Below are 19,848 nucleotides of genomic sequence, written 5' to 3'. Positions count from 1 at the left end.
ACGTCATTCCCAGTTATGACTTCCAAGGTAACTGGAACGCAGCATAAGGTCCAGCACTGAGGGACCTCAAGGCCAATTCACGGTTTTAGAGTATCCCAGAATCCTTTGCGCGCTGGGGAGGGAGGCTTGATAATGGTTCAGCTTAATTCTAACTTTAACATTGAAAATGCCATAGACATGCTAATGCATTAGCATCGGTCCCGTTTTAAGTTATAAAATACATCTATCAACTGTTTCAGAAGACCATAACAGGTCGGTTTAGCATAAAAAAGGTAAATATTACTCACAGACATATGCTCTTTAGTGGGGAAAAATTAAGATAAAGCAAAATAAAACAAAGATCCAACGAAGCAGCAGATCGAAGCACTGCTTCATTGGTTCAAGGTTCAAAGCAAAGCCGCGCTGCAGAAATGGTTGATTATATGGACCCGCTGTAGGGTGTTATGGATAAGACGCGGATTGAGGAGCGGTCCAGTATCTGACTGAACCCAGCATGAAATAATCAGAAGCAGTTCCAAAAAGAACACACCTTTATTTTTCTCCCTTTGTGCTATACATGAAATACTAAATACTTAAAGTTCTGGTGAGGTGAAAAGGCGGCGCGGTCTCTCAGCGTCTCAACAGTCGGAGTCCGAACGTTCAGGACTCAGGAGTTCTGCCAACACCCCCCCCCAGGTGACTTTCCCAGACTGTACTCTGCGAAGGAGGAACAGAGATGAGCTTATTCAACACTTATTACTACGAAATATTGTTTAGAGGCAAACTTATCAGCTACACGTTTAGGTCTGGTTTCAAACTTAGTTCAAAGAGGCTGCTGCTCACAGCTAGTGGAGGATCATTAATCCGCACGCCACTGCCATGAGGAGCACGCCAAACAATTTCCACCAATAATTACTTATAGCTGCGTATAAACGCCAATTTACATTCACGGATAAACTTTTCAGAATATTCACCTCTGTCGTGTGCTGACAACGTTTGTCTCTCACCCTCGTCCTCCTTCACAGGCGCGATGTCAGACTCTGAAACGGCCCTCAGCGTCCCCACACGGTCGTCACAAGGTCGTATTCTCCGGCCATCTTATCCAACTCACTGCTGGTTTAAATGTAGTTCTTCATCACTACATTGGTACCAGCTGGAAGTCCTCAGATCTACACGTGAACATCACAGGTGTCGTGGATTGTCCTGATAGAGAGCCGCACGAGAATGCAACAGGTGCAGCCAATCATCGTAACAGAGGAGAGAGACTCTTCTGCAGCACATTTTCCTCAGAGAACAGCCCCAAATCACCTGGGAAGGAAAATAAACACAAAACAACCCAACCTTGTCCAGCCAAACCCCCCCCCCCCCCCAACACACAACAGTAGGATCTGTAATCAATGTAGAGAAATGATCATTTTGCTGACAAACACCCCCAAAAACAATGGCCACTCTGAAGGACCGATAAGGGAATCATTAAGCAAAAAGGCTATTGATGTCGATGGATGGTTTCTTAAGGATACCCGAAAAGAACCAGTTCTCAACATTCAACCCTAATAGTAACACGCTTTTTTTAAAAAATAAAACTCACATTAAAGACTCAGAATGATCTTAGTTAAACACCTAAATTATATTTTGGTTGAACTCACCTCCATAATGACGCAATGTTGCAAACAAGTTGCTTGTTGTTTGTCCATTCCACCACCCGCAAACGCTTGTTTACACTGACAATGAAATCTCAGCCTCCCCAGCAAGAATGTGATTACGCACAAGATTTGACACCATAAAGGCATCTATATAGGACTTCACTGGAGCGCAATTGTATAAATTATCTCCTCCATTTTGTTTGACAGGTCAAGATGCCTTTCACCCTTAAATTCTACCAAGCGTGGCCACGTCAGTCACAGACGCCCCCATGTTCATTGGTAACAGTGTGTGTATATGTGATTTGTGATTTGTGACTTGTGTGGCTGAGCATATTACTTTTGACATCGGCTTGTCATTCACTACGAATGTGACAAAAGTGGTTGTATGAAATCTCTTAGTTGGCCGTCCAAGGGTTAAATTCTCAACCCAGAAGCTAATTTGTCATGATAATTTCATTTAATCTGAAATGAAAAAAAAAAAGCTCTCCACCATAAACCAGGCAGTGGATGTTTGTGAGCCCTGCTCTGCAGTGACTGGTAGCTGTATTAATACTGCTGTGCGTGCAAGTACAGAGCTACAGCTGGGAGACGGAGCCATCAGTCACACTATCACATGACGTGGAAACCCTGAGTCATCACTGCTGATGTAGTAGCAACAACACACAAAAAAACAAGAGAAGCCTGTGGAGAAGTCGTTGACCGTCAGAGGAGCCTTTTCACTGCGATCATGCAGATCACTGGGACGACAGGAAACTGCTAAATAGGCAACGCCATCCTTCATTTTAGCACAACCTTTGACTTAATGTGATGGTTCCCAGACATGTGAATGGGAGAACCAGAGAGAGCTGCAGAGAATGTAATCACCAAGCTACTCTATAGGGCGCACACTCGTGTGCGTGCACATGCACGCAAGATTGCAGTCTGTCAAAAGGAGGAATGTTGACTGGTGTCTAATGTGGAGTAATTTAATCTAGCCTGCTCCAGGCTAGGTATGAGATGACTAGTCGTAATAGTTGACTACGAGTAGCTAACATCCGACGAGTTGAGTAATAAAAAATAGTTGACTAGTTGGATGTTAGCGAGTCATAGACCTGACGGAGCTGGCACCACTCCCTCTGTGAAGAAAGTGTGTGAACCTTGACACTTGCACACATTTAACCCCCACACTGCTGTGGAATTTGTCATGCCAGTGCAACCAGATTTGTCCCGCTGGATGTCGCGCTTTGTGCCGCTGGATGCTACATTATATAAAATAATAATTCTTGTAGTGGATTAATCATTTCCTCTCAAAACGTGGCTGATGAAACCACCTCTAATCGCTCCGGAATCACAAAGGAATTTTCTACAGCTGCAGCTCTCTTGTGTGCTTCATGACGTGGAGAACGCATTTGGAATCATCTCAAAGGTAATTATTTATAATATTGTAATAGCTTGGTAAAACAGTTGCTTTTTCATTCCTTGTTGTGAGCATCTGTAAAATTATGTTTATGATAAATTTAACATCTCGTCATAATCGTTCAGTGTTAGAGATTTTGAACATTTCAAACTTTTCTTTGTGCACTTGCACACAGCCGACCACAGTTTACACCAAGTTTACTCTCTGGCATGGCAGATTGCTTGCCAGTGCGGGACCAAATTTGTGCAACTATCAAGGTATCTTTGAGGTAAGCTGTAGAAAGTTCCTCTATGATTCTGGAGTGATTGGAGGTGGTTTCATCCGCCCAGTTCTGAGAGCAAATGATTAATCCGCTACCAAATAATTACTTTAAATATAATGTAGCATCCAGCAGCAGAAAGCGCGACATTCAGTGAGACAAAGCAAATCGTATTGGCACGACAGATTGCGCGGTAGTGCGGGGGTTAAATACAAGTGTCAAGGTGCTTTAGCCAGCTCAGACGGGTAGTCTATGCCTAGTAAATTAATGCAGGTATTGTCTTCATGCTAATGCTGTTTTTTTGTATTTGTGATTTTGTGCTTATAATTTCAATTTATTTTCATTTATATAGTGCCAAATCACAACAGAGTTGCCTCAAAGGGTTTCACACAGAAGCGCTTTACCAACCCCCAGAGCAACAGTGGTAAGGAAAAACTCCATCTGAGGAAGAAACCTCAAGCAGACCAGACTCAAAGGGCTGACCCTCTGCTTGGGCCATGATACAGACATAAATTACAGAACACTTCACGGACAAATTTACAAGAAATGCTATTGGCACACAGGACAGGAGGATCGCCAACACGAATACAACTCCCATCTCTGGATGGAGCTGCACCTTAAACAGAGAGAAAAAACAGAATCAAGCATCAGAAAGACAAGAAATACTGTATAATTTGCCAGCATTAAACAACAAGAAAAACAGAGAAATACTAAGGTGATCGCCGGCCACTAGCCCTAAACTTTACTAAAAGACCCAGAATTTAGGTAAAGTTGATGCCGCAGCCCACTCCAATTACTAATAAATGAATTAAAAGAGTAAAAAGCGTAAACAAAACTATACCAGCATGCTAGCCATATGAAAGGGAAAATAAGTGTGTCTTAAGTCTGGACTTGAAAATCTCCACAGAATGTGATTGTTGACGCAGGGAGATCATTCCACAAAACAGGGGCACGATAAGAGAAAGCTCTGTGACCCACAGACTTCTTATTCACCTTAGGGACACAAAGTAGTCCTGCACCCTGAGAACGTAAAGCCCAGGCCGGTACGTAAGGTTTAATTAGGTCAGCTAGGTAGGGAGGTGCCAGTCCATGAATAATTTTATAGGTTAGTAGCAGAACCTTAAAATCTGATGTCACTGGGACAAGAAGCCAGTGAAGGGATCCCAAAATGAGTGTAATGTAGTTGTACTTCCTGCTTAGTGTCAAAAGTCTGGCTGCAGCATTTTGAAGCAACTGGAGACCCCTAATGCTAGACTGCGGTAAACCAGAAAATAGAACATTGCAGTAGTCCAATCTAGATAAATGCATGGATCAGGGTCTCAGCATCAGCCAAAGACAGGATGGGACAAATCTTCGCTATATTTTGCAGGTGGAAGAAAGCAGTGCTAGTAATATTTCTAATGTGGAGGCCAAAGGACAATGAAGGATCAAAAATTACCCCAGGGTTCCTCACTTTGTCAGTGTGATGTATGACACCCGAGCCGAGACTGAGCGTTAACTGGTCAAATTGATGCAGATGTCTCACTGGACAATGAACCATCATTTCAGTCTTATCAGTGTTTAAAAGTAGGAAGTTTCTAGACATCCTACTTCTCACTGCTGCAAGGCAATCTTCTAAGGATTTTATGTGAACGAGATTACCAGCAGTTATCGGCATGTATAACTGAGTATCATCTGCATAGCAGTAAAAGGTAATCCCAAAACACCGCAATATGTGCCCAAGGGGTGCTATATAAAGGGAGAAAAGGAGGGGGCCTAAGACAGACCCCTGTGGAACCCCAAATTTCATGTCACTAAGGTTAGAGGTAGTGTTACTGTACAAAACACAGTGAGAACAACTGGTCAAGTATGACGTCAGCCATGCAAGGGCACTCCCAGTAATCCCAAAATGATTTTCCAGCCTATCAAGTATGGTGAGCCACTGTATCAAATGCAGCACTGAGATCTAACAGCAACAGAACCGTTGTGGTGTCCAAATCCATTGTAAGCAGAAGATCATTCACCACTTTAGTGAGAGCCGTCTCTGTGGAATGATATTTTCTAAAAGCAGACTGCAGTGGCTCAAAGAGATTATTCTCAGTAAGATAGTCTACGAGCTGCCGTGACACCACTTTTTCCAGAATTTTAGAGCAAAATGATAGATTTGATATCGGCCGATAGTTTTTCAATACACTAGGGTCAAGATTAGGTTTCTTCAGGAATGGTTTAATCACTGCAGATTTGAAACATTTAGGAACAGATCCACAGGTCCTTAAACAGTTTAGTTGATACAGGATCAAATAAACAGGTTGTGCTTTTTGTTGACATTACGAGTTTTGTCAGCATGCCTAGTGAGATACTATCAAATTCTTTAAATCTAGGTATTACCTCAGTAATGGTGCCCACCTGAATAGCAGGGTGTAGTGGCTGGGTTAAGGCATGTCAGGATATGTTTAACCTGATGTCTTCTATTTTCTTCCCAAAGTAATCCAGGAAATCTTGTGCTGTAAAAGGAGAGCAAACTACAGGTGGTTGTCCATGCATGAGTGTTGCCACCGTGTCGAACAAGAACTTTGAGTTATGCTTGTTTTTGTTGATCAAATCAGAGTAGTAGGTCCGCTTTGTAGCCAATAATGCATGCTTATAGTCTAAGATAGCATCACGCCACGCAAGGTGAAATACTTCTAATTTTGAATGACGCCATTTCCGTTCTAGACCTCTTGCTTTATGCTTGAGGTCATGCAGATAATCATTGAACCAAGGTGACTGTGATTTGGGGGAGCGTGGTTTTAACACAGGTGGTGCACTCATGTCGAGTGTAGTTTGAGCACTGAGTTTAAACTATCCACAAGTCTGTCTACTGACTGGGGTATTTGTCAGATGTGAAGCTAAGACATCAGGCAGTCTAGCTTCAAGTTCAGTCTTAGTTGAGGAGTTGATGCATCGCCGTAATGATATATAATGTTGTTGTTCCACTAAACACGGCAGCGAAACTGTAAACTTAATAAGTGAGTGATCAGACACCACTGATGTAAGAGGCATGATGTCAATATTCGTGACAGCAATACCACGTGCGAGAACCAGATCCAGGGTATTTTCACTAATGTGCGTCGAATCCCGAATGCATTGCCAAAATCCTAATGCATCTACAATTTCCATAAATTATTTGCAGAGGGGTTCAGAAGGCTTATTTATATGAATGTTAAAGTCACCAATGATCAGAATGTTATCTACACTAGTTAACAAGCTAGAGATGAATGCACCAAATTCATCTAAGAATTCAGAACATGGGCCAGGAGGCCTATATACAGTGACAAAGTAATACGGCTGATTTTTATTCTTCTGACCTTGGCAATGTGTAATATCCTGAGCAGACCGAAGAATCAGATGCTCAAATGAGTTATATTTGTGACCCCCAACAGCTAATAAGCTAAACCTAGATTCGCCTTGCTTCGCATCACAAGGAACGTGACTAAATGTATATGCTGGTGGGCAGGCCTCATTTAAGGGGAGGACAGCTGTAGGTTTAAGCCAAGTTTCACATAGCCCAATCATATCTAAGTGATGATAAATAATTAGATCATTGATCAACAATGATTTTGAGAACAGTGATCTTATGTTAATGAGACCCAGTCTAAGGACCTCAGTGGGGTTGACAGTTGAACTGTTTGGGTTTAGGGGTGGTACCAGAGTAGCATATATAAGATGCCTAGAAGTAGGTTTAGGTTTGAGACATTCCACATGCGTTGTAGGTAGCAGACACGAAATCTTTGCTATTGCTGGAACAACCACTGGGCCATCCTCAATTTCAACATCATCCAATATAGTAATGGGTATTATGTTTGGAAAGCATATCCCTCAATGATTTTTATGGACACGACTACGGAAGCAGGTCACAGTCTCAACTTGTTGAAATTCCCTCCCTGGCAAATAAACTGCACTATCACCATAGTGGATTTTCTGCACTAAATTCCCGCTAAGCTAATGGATTCCACACCCACATTTGTCATAAGTCTTGCAGGGTCTCTAATCACCTGCTCCATGGCCTGCTGTAAATTCCTAATGTTACCCTCCCTGTAGAGCTCCATCTATGTTCGCAGACAAGATGGCGATGCCTTCCCCAGTAGGAAGGAGGCCATCTGGCATCAGCAAGCCACGGTGGCCCCAGAACGAAGGCCAGTTATCAATAAAGCTAAAGGCTTGCTGTCTACAAAAATGCGCCAGCCCCCTATTTAACGATGTCAGCCTGCTAAACCCCTCATCAGTACCCCGGGAGGGGAGGGGACCAAAGACTATTAATCAATGCAGACACATCTTTCTGGCAAGGTCACAAGTCCTCTCTATGTCCATTTTTGTAACCTCTGAGTGCTTCATCCTGATATCATTGGTGCCAACATGAATAACTATGTGACTATATCTCATGTCATGTTCCTTTGTCTGTCTTCCCTTCTGCAGCGTCAGCACCCTAAGATGAGATGCAGTGTCGGGAGCTCTGGCCCCAGGAATACATTTAACGTCAGCCGGCATCTGTAACCTGACTTTGCGGGTGGTAGAATCCCCTATCACTAAATTCTGGTGTTTCGGCCTGGAGACAGGAGTGGAAGTCACTTGTGGGCTCAGAGAATTCACATCAGGCAAATCTAAGGGGGAGAACCGATTCACAGTTCGCACTGGCGAGTGTGATCGGGGTGCCACAACTGGGCACCAAGCCCTACGGGCCTTCCTCCGCCTAGCCACAGTCCAAAAGCCGTCCTCCACAGCCAGCGTTTCTAAGCTGATGCTAATGGGCTGCTAGCCGGCCCAACACTAACCTCATCTGGAGTGCCCGTAACATCTAAAATAATACTGTACGTGTTAAAATATGTCAAATTTGATTTTCACCATGAAGATTAAAAATTGGCTTAATTCATTCAATGTCAAATTTACTTGCCAACTAGACAACTAGTCGATGACTAATGGTACCCGACTAGATGACTAATGATTTTCATTAGTCGTCCCAGCCCTACTCCAGGCCTGCTTAGAGTGCACTTTAAGACATAATATCCTACATAGGTGCTGTGGTTAAAAATTGATCCTGTTGGTTATTTTTTCACCTTTTGCCTTTTTTCACATGCATGTGTGTTGTAGCAGGTAGCTTAGTGGATACGGAACTGACCTGCCAATCTGCAGACCTGGATTTGAATCCTACTCATGCTACCTCAGACGACACATTGTATTGTCTCAGCCTACCCAGCTGTAAATGGATACCAACCTTTGCTGGAAAAGTAACCTGCTTCAGACTGGTGTCCCTTTCAGTGGGAGTTGTAGACTCAGATCTGCTTCATGCTAGGGAATCTGGAGATGAGCACTGGCCCAATGGGCCTTATGGCCTATATACTGTAGGACTTACTATGTGCATGTTTGCATGTCTCTGTTTACTTTATGCATTTGACGTGATGTTTATCTGCACCAAGGAGTTTGTGATTTTGGCACTGTTTGTCAGTCACTTAGTCAGATATGTATTTAGTTAAATTGTCATCAAGATATCTCAAAAGGTTATGAGTGGATTTTAGTGACAATTGGTGAAGTTGATCTTGAATGATTGTAAAGTTGATTCAGTTTTGTTGTGTATCAAGACCAAGGGGCAGATCTTGTTTTTAATCTTTGATTTTTATTCCTATGATCCAGATCCTACTTATGATTTTTGATCTTTGATCCAGTATCCTACAGCAGGGGTGTGCAAAATTTTGAACTGAACTGTAAATGGCTCTTCAATTTAAATTCAGTTCTTGAATTTAAGTTGACTTTTGAATTGAGGTACCAAAGAAAATGTCAAATTACAATTCTAAATTTTAGAATTTTGCACAGCCCTGGTAATTATAATTGATGATTAATTGTGTTTGTAGAAAATCTTACCACAGAAACAACCAGAGTGCCTTTATAATGAGAGAATAATAATGATAATAATATGAATAATAAGAATAATGATAGAAATTGAAAATCTTGACTATGTTAGTAGTTTTTGTGCTCTGCTTCGATACGTGTCCATCAGAACCCTTCATACACAGTGACCCACAACTGGGCACCATGCTCTGGTTTGAGGGTGGGTGATAAAGAGGTTACATGAAAGAGAATATGACACAAAAATTGTACTTCCGGGGACAGCCCCATTATCACTGTTCTCATTAAATCTCACTAAAACTTACCGACACAACCGCTTCCATTTGCCTAGTGTTCCCTTCTCCACTGGGAACAGAAAAAAACGGCACTTTCACAACTGCTTCAGTCGTTGCAGCTGAAAACAAAACAGTGCACCATTTTTCCATGTAAAGTGATGCTGTGTTTGTGTTGTCCACTATCAGGCTGTTCCCAAATGTGGTCATATCCCATGATATCATGCAACTAGACTGCGCTGCCCCATTCTCAGAGTAGTTGCATTTTGCACATTTGATAACAGTGCATTATATTCAAATGTTTTTGTGTGATGCAGTTGGCCACCATGCAGTATATATATATATTGTCTTAACTATGTTTAAAACATTTTGCTGCACATTACACAACACTCATTTATTTCATCCAACTCCGGCTCTAATTTATGAGCATCTGTGGCACTTAAAGCTACAACTAATTCACAACAGAATAATGTAGCCATATGGCATAAAGAGGCCTTTGATCAAATGCAAATTACAATGGGTATAGTGCATTAGCACGGAACTGCCAACCAACCCCAAGACAGTATTGTGCTACAAATAGCTTTCTGTTGGCCTTCACTTTGTAACATTTTGCATCTCCTGTTTTGCAGCATTGACAAACCGAAGGCTCTGTCGCTGCTGTTGCACACAGCAGACATCAGCCACCCAGCCAAACGCTGGGACCTCCACTACCGCTGGACCACCTCCCTGTTAGAAGAGTTCTTCAGACAGGTGAGTGAGTGTACCTGCCAAGTCGCATTGTAGGCGTGGCATTGAGTGTGTGCTTTCTGCAAAATGAGGATTTATATTAGGTGAGGAAGGAGGAGGTGATGGACTAGAGATTAGTGACAAGAGCTTTTCACCAGAAGATCCTCGGTTTGATTCAGACAGGAACATCATAAAGTGTTTTGGCCAAGGTTGAGTGTGTGTGTGTGTTTACAATCATTCCTCCATAAGTCCATAAGACTTTTGCTAGCAGTATTTCTACGTTCTCAAGAATAAACTGCTTTTATAGTGAATAATTATTCTAATATGCGAGACAACTGGATGTCTCCAGGCACTTTTTGTTTGTGAGATGTTCTGTCTTTTTTTTTATCTTATTTGCTCACACTTAAAATTACCAGCACAATTTTTATGGCGTTTTTACAAAATGTAGCTGCGGTATGTGCCGTGTTGGATTAAATTGAGGAACATCACATCTTTAATAAAAATAAATGCATTTGCCCATAAATAATGAAAAGTATATTTGTAAACGTCAACAAGAAGTGCAGTCTGTTAACTGGTGGGTTGGTGCTTTAATTGCTTCCATTTTTAATCCACATTGTTCTCATTATCAGTGCTATTGTTAGCGAGGCTGCTTTCACAAGACTTTTGTCTCCAGGGGAATGATTCGCTGATAAAATAGCTTGTCTAAGAACACTGCCGTCGGCTCCTCGTCTCATCTGTTTGTCACAAATCACCAGCGAAAATGAAACACGTTTGCAGCTCAAAAGCATTTGGGGCAGCTGAGGCAGACAAGTTGAGAGCTTTTTCATAGATGTGCACGTCGGGTGTGTGGCTGCAGTTGTCAAGACACACAAAAACAGAAAGATTTTTCCATTGAAGTAGTCCATGTGTTTCCAGGGGGACAAAGAGGTGGAGCTCGGGTTGCCGTTCTCTCCACTGTGCGACCGAAAGTCCACTATGGTGGCACAATCCCAGATTGGTGAGTTGCTGATTCACCCAAAAATACACCACCTGCATATGACGGAAGTGACAGGTTATAGTTACTCATCAGTCTTATTCGGTAACATTTGGTTATGAGTGGAAGCGTTGGATTAAGTGTTCTGACAGTATGCTAATATCTTTGACACCAGGCTTCATCGACTTCATCGTGGTGCCAACCTTCACTGTGCTGACAGATATGATTGAACGAATCGTGACACCACTTATCGACGAGGCCTCTCATTCGAGTTTTGCCAGTTTTCGGCGCTCAAGGTGAGCTGCAGCGCTGCCTCTTCATTGCGACATGTCATTTGATGTAGTGGATCTCCATCAGTTAGACTATGTTCCCTTTCCTTCAAATAATTTGGTGCTTTTGGAGAGATGGTAGCAAACATTTGCACTTTGGAGCAGACCAAACAAATGGACCATAGTTTGGGACTTGGTGCAGTTCCAAATGCAACATGGTACAGTTCATTTGGTGAGAGCGCAAGCTAAAGTAGGTAGGCCTTGTCTGTGAGCACGTTCTGATTCCGCACATTACCACACGCACCAAACCACAGAACCGCCTTGAGACATGGATGGTAACCATTCAGGCAGTCCACTTCAACCTCTAAAAAGTTACCTGCAACAGACAGGTGAAATGCGGATGACCCCTTAGCCTTCTCCACCCACTGGGGTCTTCAATACTAATGTTAATTCTTCCCCCAGTTCTTTCTGTAATACAACCCCTGTCAAAGCACAAACTCAAACTATTCCGCACTTTTAAATTTAATCAAAGTCACAGCAAAAATAATCAGGCCTGGGCCCTGCAAGAACTTCTCTTACAGACAAGATCCGCTCTTACAGAAACCCCGGACAATGGATACAAGCAGTTTTTATACAGGATTACATATGCGTAACAGGGGCGGACCTTATTTCGCAAAATTCTTCTGTTCTTGGTCCCCGTGGGCATTCAAGGAAGGTCCATCACCCTGCCTGAGGCCCACACAATAACGAGAGACATATGATTTATCAATCAATCAATCAATCAATTTTTTTTTATATAGCGCCAAATCACAACAAACAGTTGCCCCAAGGCGCTTTATATTGTAAGGCAAGGCCATACAATAATGATGTAAAACCCCAACGGTCAAAACGACCCCCTGTGAGCAAGCACTTGGCTACAGTGGGAAGGAAAAACTCCCTTTTAACAGGAAGAAACCTCCAGCAGAACCAGGCTCAGGGAGGGGCAGTCTTCTGCTGGGACTGGTTGGGGCTGAGGGAGAGAACCAGGAAAAAGACATGCTGTGGAGGGGAGCAGAGATCGATCACTAATGATTAAATGCAGAGTGGTGCATACAGAGCAAAAAGAGAAAGAAACAGTGCATCATGGGAACCCCCCAGCAGTCTACGTCTATAGCAGCATAACTAAGGGATGGTTCAGGGTCACCTGATCCAGCCCTAACTACAATTTATTATAGTTTACAATTTATTATATTATATTATATTATATTACAATTTATAATTGTAATCTAACTCTCTTTATCCTAAGTGGTACAAACCGGTTAAATCCAGTTCTACATGCACATACCAAGAAAGAACAAAGGAAAGTGAGAATAAGAATTAAACTAAAAATATAACCCTAAATATAATAACTACCTTAATACCAAAAGAAATACAGAAAACAAATAAAGAAAACCATAATTAAACACAGAAATATATCTAACACTGAGGAGCTGGTGTCTCAAAAAAAACCTTTTTTCTCATTGTCATTATGGGGTATTGTGTGTAGAATTTTGAAGAAAAAAATGGATTTCATCCATTTGGAATAAGGCTGTAACATAACAAAATGTGTAAAACGTGAAGTGCTGTGAATACTTTCTCGATGCACTGTACAGTATTTGGCTGAATATCCCCTAGAAAGTTCCGCCTCAACTGGACGCTTATAGTGCAACAACAAGATGTTCCTGACAGAATTGTGGTTGCATTTGACCACTCTTCTTCACAGAATTAACTAGTTTGATTAAATTTGTTGGTTGTCTGGCTGGAATTTGCATTTATTCACTAACCGTTTATTGTTGATAGCAAAATGATGTAATTAAGCCTTCAGAGATTTTCTAGGTTATTGGCATATCTAACTGCAGTATTAAAACAGATGTTTAAAACTCCACTGAGTATTGCACTTCTGTGCATGCAAATGTGCCTCCCGTTCACCTTGAAATTGACATTTTCGACAGGGTTCTTTCCAATCTGTGACCGTGAGTGGGCCTCAGTGTTGAATGGACAAACACAATATTACACCTATTACAGAATGATGTGAGTCACGTATTCACTGAATAAATTAATAGCCTGAACACTTAAGCTCTAAGTAATTTTTTGTGTGATATTATGTGATTTAACAGGGGCGTACTACATTTTTTTCAGCAAGCTAACATAGGTCACCAGAGAGCTTCTACTTGCAATTATGAAACTGTGGCTTTGAGGATATGTTAAGCTATAAACCTTCAATAAAAATCAGTGAGCAATTTAAATCACTGAAAGCAGCCAGCTGAGAAAGCGAGCTCCACTTGGTCTTATATTACTGTATTGAAAGTTAAACTGCCCAAAGAATAATTTTTTTTTAAAAAGGGATATTTGTCTCAGTTTTGCATCTTATTAAATGTGCTCATGGGAAACTGAAGGCGTACTTGTGGATTCTGGCATCATCTGTAACAGCTGTTTGTCAGCACCCCCATTCACCCAGACAGCAGTCATTACCGTTACTCAGCGAGACGCCTGTCAGAGTCTTTCCACAACGCTTTCTTTTTGTGCGTATGCACACTCGAGTGCTCACAGGTGTGCACAAACTACCCCTTTTTGCAGCATTTATAGCTGTTTTCAATCACCTCTCACGACGTCTTTTCTGGTTCCCTCTGCCTGCTCTCAGCCACTTGTGCATCTTTTTCTTAAATTTCATTTTAAAGGCTCCTGCTTTGTAAGGATGTCTGATTATTTTGTTGTGTCCAGCCTCAACAGTATTACCTCAGATGATGACAAGAGGCAAACTGTGAAGAGCACAGGCTCCGAGAGCAGCTCGTCAGGCCCGAACGCCTTGCTGTCGGTGGACATGAAGAACTTCAAGGCGCTGTGGAGTGAAGAGGTGTATCAGAACAGAGAAAGATGGAAAGCACAGGCTAGTAAAGGTACAGTACGTCAATTTCAACCAGTTGCAGTATCTGGGGAGTAATGACAGGAAGTTGAGTCAGTATTCAAAGCGCATTCCTCCATCAAGGCCCATAACAACCTGTCATACTATGTAATTTGGGCAAAGTCTGTCTGTCTGTTTGTTAACCTGCAACTCTGTGGTCCTTTTGTCAGATTTCCACCAAATTGGTATGTGGATGAAGGCCAACCCCAGAATTTCCCTAAAGCAGGGGTATTCAACTTGTTCCAGAAAGGACTGAGTGGGCGCAGCTTTTCTTTGCAACCACCCACTCCACCAGGTGATTTCACTGATTAACTGATTCCATCTGCTCAAAGTGATGGTCATCAGTGAAATCACCTGGTGGAGTCAGTGGCTGCAAAGAAAAGCTGCTCCCTCTCAGCCCTTTCTGTAACGAGTTGGATAGCTCTGCCTTAAAGGATATGTTTTGGCAAAGGTCAAGATCATGAAGGTCAAAGGTGAAATTATAGGGGGGGTTTGCCACACAAACATCCACCAAATTTTGAATTGCACAGGTAACATTAAATTTACCAATGGTCAGTCACTGGAGTCAAGGTATTTGGGGTCAGAGGTCAGAACTGTTTTTCCCACTCTGATTTGTACTAAGCTTGGTACACATATGGTGTTGCGTTCTGGAATTGACGAGCAAAGTCAAATTTCTCAAAGGTCACACAGTGGGGCCAGTGTCATTGGGTCAAAAGTCATGATTTTATTTTTTCATCTTGATTTGCACCAAACATGACGAACATGTGAAAGTGGGCTCTGAAATTCCCTGGATGAGGTCAAAATTTCCAAAATTCAATGTTGTTGTTCATTCGGCTGCTCCTGGTTTTTGTTCAGGCTGACTTGGACCAAATGTGGTATACAAGGTCTGTTAGAAAAGAATCCAACCTTTTTATTTTTTGCAAAAACTATATGGATTTGAATCATGTGCGCTTGCATCAGCCAAGCTTGAACCTTCGTGCGCATGCATGAGTTTTTTCACGCCTGTCGGTTGCATCATTCGCCTGTGAGCACGCCTTGTGGGAGGAGTGGTCCAGCCTCCTCGGCGGATTTTCATTGTCAGGAAATTGTCTGAGCGACTGCCGCTTTACTGCATCAAACTTTTTTCAGAAACTGTGAGAGACAGCCAGGTGGAAACCATTTGGAAAATTCAGATGGCTTTCAGTGAAGATCTTATGGGGATCACACAGATTAAGGAGCATTACAACTGGATTAAAGACGGCCCACAGCGGCTGAGGGCACGCCGCGCTCTGAGCGGCGATTGACAGGCTGAAATGACCAGATCATTTCCAAACTGAACGCTGTGTTGATCCGGGACGTCGTCTGACTACTACAGAAATGGCAGAAGAAGTGGACATACCACTTTTTCGGCACATTCCACTGTTACAGGAGTCTTTGTCATGGAAGGAGGAGCGGAGGAATTTGCCACGGAGCCGCTCATGGCGCGGGACAAAAGCACCTCCGTGTTGGTCTCACAGGACATGTTCTAACATGCCCAGCTCTTGCACCATTCAGAGGATTCAGATGGCTTTCGGTGGCTTTTCAGTCGTGTGACTATCCGAGAAATTGTGGACGAGCTGGACATGCCACAACATGTCCTGTGAGGCTTCATCATGGCGTTGCTTTTTGTTCTGCGCCATGCGGCTCCGTCCCGACGCGCAAATTCCTCCACATGTCTTTCCTACATTTGGTATCCAAAATTTCACTAGCAAAGGTCAGCCATAGGTCAGTTACTTGGGTGAAATGTCAGATTCCTGTAATCTTTCTGTCTTCATGCCCACAAATACTTGTACAATTATCTAGTTTTAAGAAAGTGAGAAAATGATCTGAAAATATCTCATTGGTTTCTCCCTGTCCTAAAATATCACACAACTAATGAACAAATAAAATTCATCAGTAGAGCTCTCAGTTTTGCTCATTCCTTCTTCAAGGCACAAGAAGAATGTTAACCACACCCATGTTTCAACTCTCCAACCCCTTAAAGCCCAATTCTGCAAAATACTAAGCTTTTTGAAAAATTCTGGTAGGAAATCAACCAACAAAAACAACTGAAAAAATATCACTGTCATTGAGTCACTGAAGAAGCTTTTACTCTGCCAAAGTTATGGTGGTTATGTCTTCGTTCTCACCAGTGATCTTGCAGTGTTCAGTCTCATAGTGTCCACTGGCAATAAAATGCTTTATTCATTAAATTAAATTAATCTCTCAGTGCACTGGTCTGTTTCAGTTTCACAGTTGTTAAAGTACAGCACAGTTGTCTTGTGGTTTTGTGGTTAAATTATTGTTTAACAGCCACTTAAATGGACATCCATTAGTTTTTTCAGTCATCTAATGCCAGTATACCTTGTCAACGTCTCTCCATGTGGCTTCAGAAGCAGAAGAAAGAGCAAGAAAGGATGCTGAGGAGCAAGCCCAACAAGAAGATGCCACGGATCCCCAGGTGGTCAAACCTGAGACAGAACATGCAGAATCAAAAGAAGACACAGCGGAAGGAGAGAAGCCAGAGTCAGGGGCGATCAACAGACCACCATCTGGTAACACAGAGGAAACAGATCAGTCACCACCTGCTGGGAACACGACACACAGGACTCCCCCGCTACACAACGGTACGCTACTTTACCTATGCAAACCTGGTGTATGCCCTGGTTTTAAAACACAGGACTCCATATATCTGTGGAAATACAAATAAATTCTTGAAACATATCAACATTAAAGTAAGTCCTTGACCCACAGATAAAAGCAGATGTTGTATATTGTGGCATGTCATTTTAACATATTAGTCCAAGATTATTTTAAAAAATGGCCACATTATTGAAATTTTGCAGAACAAGTTGAAATTTCCAGGCTGGGCCCAGAAGACAAAATAAAAGCATAGAATCACATGTTAAAAATCCCTGAAAATCCCCCTTGTGGCATAGAAAAGTATCCTCAATAGCTATGTTTCTTACATATTAATAAGCATGTTCATTAAAAAAATAATAATAAAACTGCAGCCATTTGGATTCAAATATGGCCATGACCCTTAATTGGAGTAAGCAGGTGTAACGGATGGATGGATGGATGGATGGATGGATGGATGGATGGATGGATGGATGGATGGATGGATGGATGGATGGATGGATGGATGGATGGATGGCTGGCTGGCTGGCTGGCTGGCTGGCTGGATGGTAGTGACTTTGGATGCCAATATGGCCACATCTTTGTTTCTGACATTTCCAATACTCAAAACCACAAGATCATTGCAAAGTTTCTTGTGTCTTAATAAATACATTTAGACACTTATATTAGGCTCTTATAACCTTTCCAGAAGCAAAATTATGTAAAACTAAGTGAAATGGTGGCAACTCTGGATGCCCTCTTGGATTTTGAAAAAACCACAAGGGGGATTTTTAGGGGTTTTTAGAATGTGATCTGCACTTTTTCTGAACATCTCCTGAAATTTTCATCTTGTTCCGCTAAATTTATGTTTTTGTTTTTTATAAATGGCAAATGGACTGCATTTATATAGTGCTTTTCCTTCTGCATCAGACGCTCAAAGTGCTTTACAACAATGCCCCACATTCACCCAAACATCAGGGGTGAATGTGATATTGTTCATATTGTTACTACTGTTACAGTAACCTGAACACCCCCGAATGAAATCGTCAACCTGCTCTGTGTTCAGCATCAGTTGTTAAACACTGAAGTTTAAATGAGGCTTTGGAATAAAAACAGACATTAGCGATGCGATGTAACAGACAAAAAAATCTTTTAAAAACAGACTTTAATGTTATGTGTCGGACGCAGCTCGGAGAACCGACCAGCGTTTGAAGGACCCAGTATGAAATAAGCAGAGCACGGTACAAAGGCTAACTGAATTTAATACATAACAGTGATAAAATAACAAAAAGGTGCGGCCTGGTGTGGTGCGCTCCCAGCAGCGCTAACGGTCCGGAGCCAGAAGCTGTTTCGGACCCAAGGACCCCGCCGACACCCCCCAGGTGGCCGCAACAACCGAGTCTGTGAAAGAAGGAACCATTATGTGAGTCCACACTCTACACACAGAACACTTAAAGGTGTACAAACAGCAAACACTTCCTGGCTTGATTACTGATCAGCTTCCCAACCTGCAGGCATGGAACATCCCGTTCACAAAACTCCACTGCAGTGGAAGCTGATACATGACTAACAAACAGCTCAATACAATAAGGTGTGAGGGACACCACATTTACTGACTGTATAACTGTTAGTCACAAAATCTAACGTACCTCAGGAAGTGTGCTGACGAGCGTGAGACCTCACCCCCTCCTCTTTCACAGACTGTGCATCAAACCTGGACGTTCTCAGCATCCGCTGTTGATGAGATGGCTCCCAAGACGACGATCTCACCCGTCTGGTCACAAGGTCGAGTCTCTGGCAAATACACACTGTGCACTCCAGTCTTAAATGCCAACATGTTCCAATCCATCCAGATGCACCACAGCTGTGAGTCCTGACGAGTCGCAGGTGATCAGGGTGAGGTCCTGACAGCCTCAGCAACACAGCCACTCAGTCCCAAACGCAAGCCACCTGGGAGGAAAACCAAAAAACAGAAACAAACCAGCAGCCAGGCCCCCCCAGCCATATAACACTTTAAAACACTGCTAAAGCGTAGCAGAGTACTTTACTTTTTTTCAGCCACGAGTTTTGATTGTGAAGCAGATGTTTGACTGCAGGAGCAGAGACGAGGCGAGATGAGTGGTTTAATGGCCTGCCATTCCTCCCTCAAGGCATTCTGGAGTTGAACAACAGTGTGCAGTATCAGGATATGAACACAAACACAGAATTCAGAATATCCCGTAGGTGCTCTATGGGTCTGTCATGTGTCCTCTCTGTCACGGAGCCTCTTCCTTAACCAGCTGATAGTCAAATCATGAACATTTAAACTTCTGGCTATGTTCCATGCTGTCAAACCACCATCCAGCATGCCAGTGGTGTGTTCACGAAGCGTTTCAGTGAGGCATTGTGTGGCAAAACCTGACATAGCCCTTGTAGGTGGTACCGATGCCTCTCTGCACATCGATTCCCTGAGGCCTGTTGGCCTGCTCTGCAGGGACTGGACAGACCTGAGGAGCATGGTCTTTACAGGAAACATGGCAGATAAAGGAGCACACTTCACACGTGTAGCTCTGACGCATCTGTCCCACCATCAGGGTGTGCGCACTGGGTTGGACTGAAAAATGTCTTGATGCTCAGCTGATGTGGTTTTGGCTTGAGTGTTGTCAGTGCTGCACTCTGGTAAGAGGGGGAGGGGCCTGCTGGGATGGGCACTGCTTTTTCTTCCTCATGTTCAGAGATGTTGGAGGGTGAGGGAGGAATGGTCTCTGATTTCTGATTAGTGGTGTCCATCTCTGTGCTCCTGAAGGTGAGGTCTGGGGCCACAGGGGATGTGTTGAAATATTCAAAGATGGAGTCCTGGAAGTCTGGAAGCTTGAGACCTTTGTCAGAGTGGGAGCGGCTCTCCTCCACCTCCTTCTTCAGATTCTCCAGCTGTTCATACATGTCCCTCTTCTGCT

General features: G+C 42.8%; 1 protein-coding gene across 5 annotated transcripts in view; it reads left to right on the top strand.

Annotated features, from left to right (window-relative positions):
• Nucleotides 1–19,848, top strand: part of LOC117521436 (calcium/calmodulin-dependent 3',5'-cyclic nucleotide phosphodiesterase 1C-like) — a 303,704-nt gene that overhangs the window by 262,466 nt on the left and 21,390 nt on the right. For all 5 annotated transcript variants that reach the window (XM_034182731.1, XM_034182730.1, XM_034182732.1 and 2 more), the window contains 5 exons: nucleotides 10,038–10,158; nucleotides 11,050–11,131; nucleotides 11,283–11,403; nucleotides 14,116–14,291; nucleotides 16,687–16,920. In XM_034182731.1, coding sequence (XP_034038622.1) covers nucleotides 10,038–10,158; nucleotides 11,050–11,131; nucleotides 11,283–11,403; nucleotides 14,116–14,291; nucleotides 16,687–16,920 — 734 coding nt within the window. The remainder of the gene's footprint in view (nucleotides 1–10,037; nucleotides 10,159–11,049; nucleotides 11,132–11,282; nucleotides 11,404–14,115; nucleotides 14,292–16,686; nucleotides 16,921–19,848) is intronic.

Source organism: Thalassophryne amazonica, chromosome 12 (assembly GCF_902500255.1).
Source record: "Thalassophryne amazonica chromosome 12, fThaAma1.1, whole genome shotgun sequence".
Taxonomy (NCBI): Eukaryota; Metazoa; Chordata; class Actinopteri; order Batrachoidiformes; family Batrachoididae; genus Thalassophryne; species Thalassophryne amazonica.
Note: the sequence above shows the minus strand (reverse complement) of the source record. Positions and strands in the feature narration are given on the sequence as shown.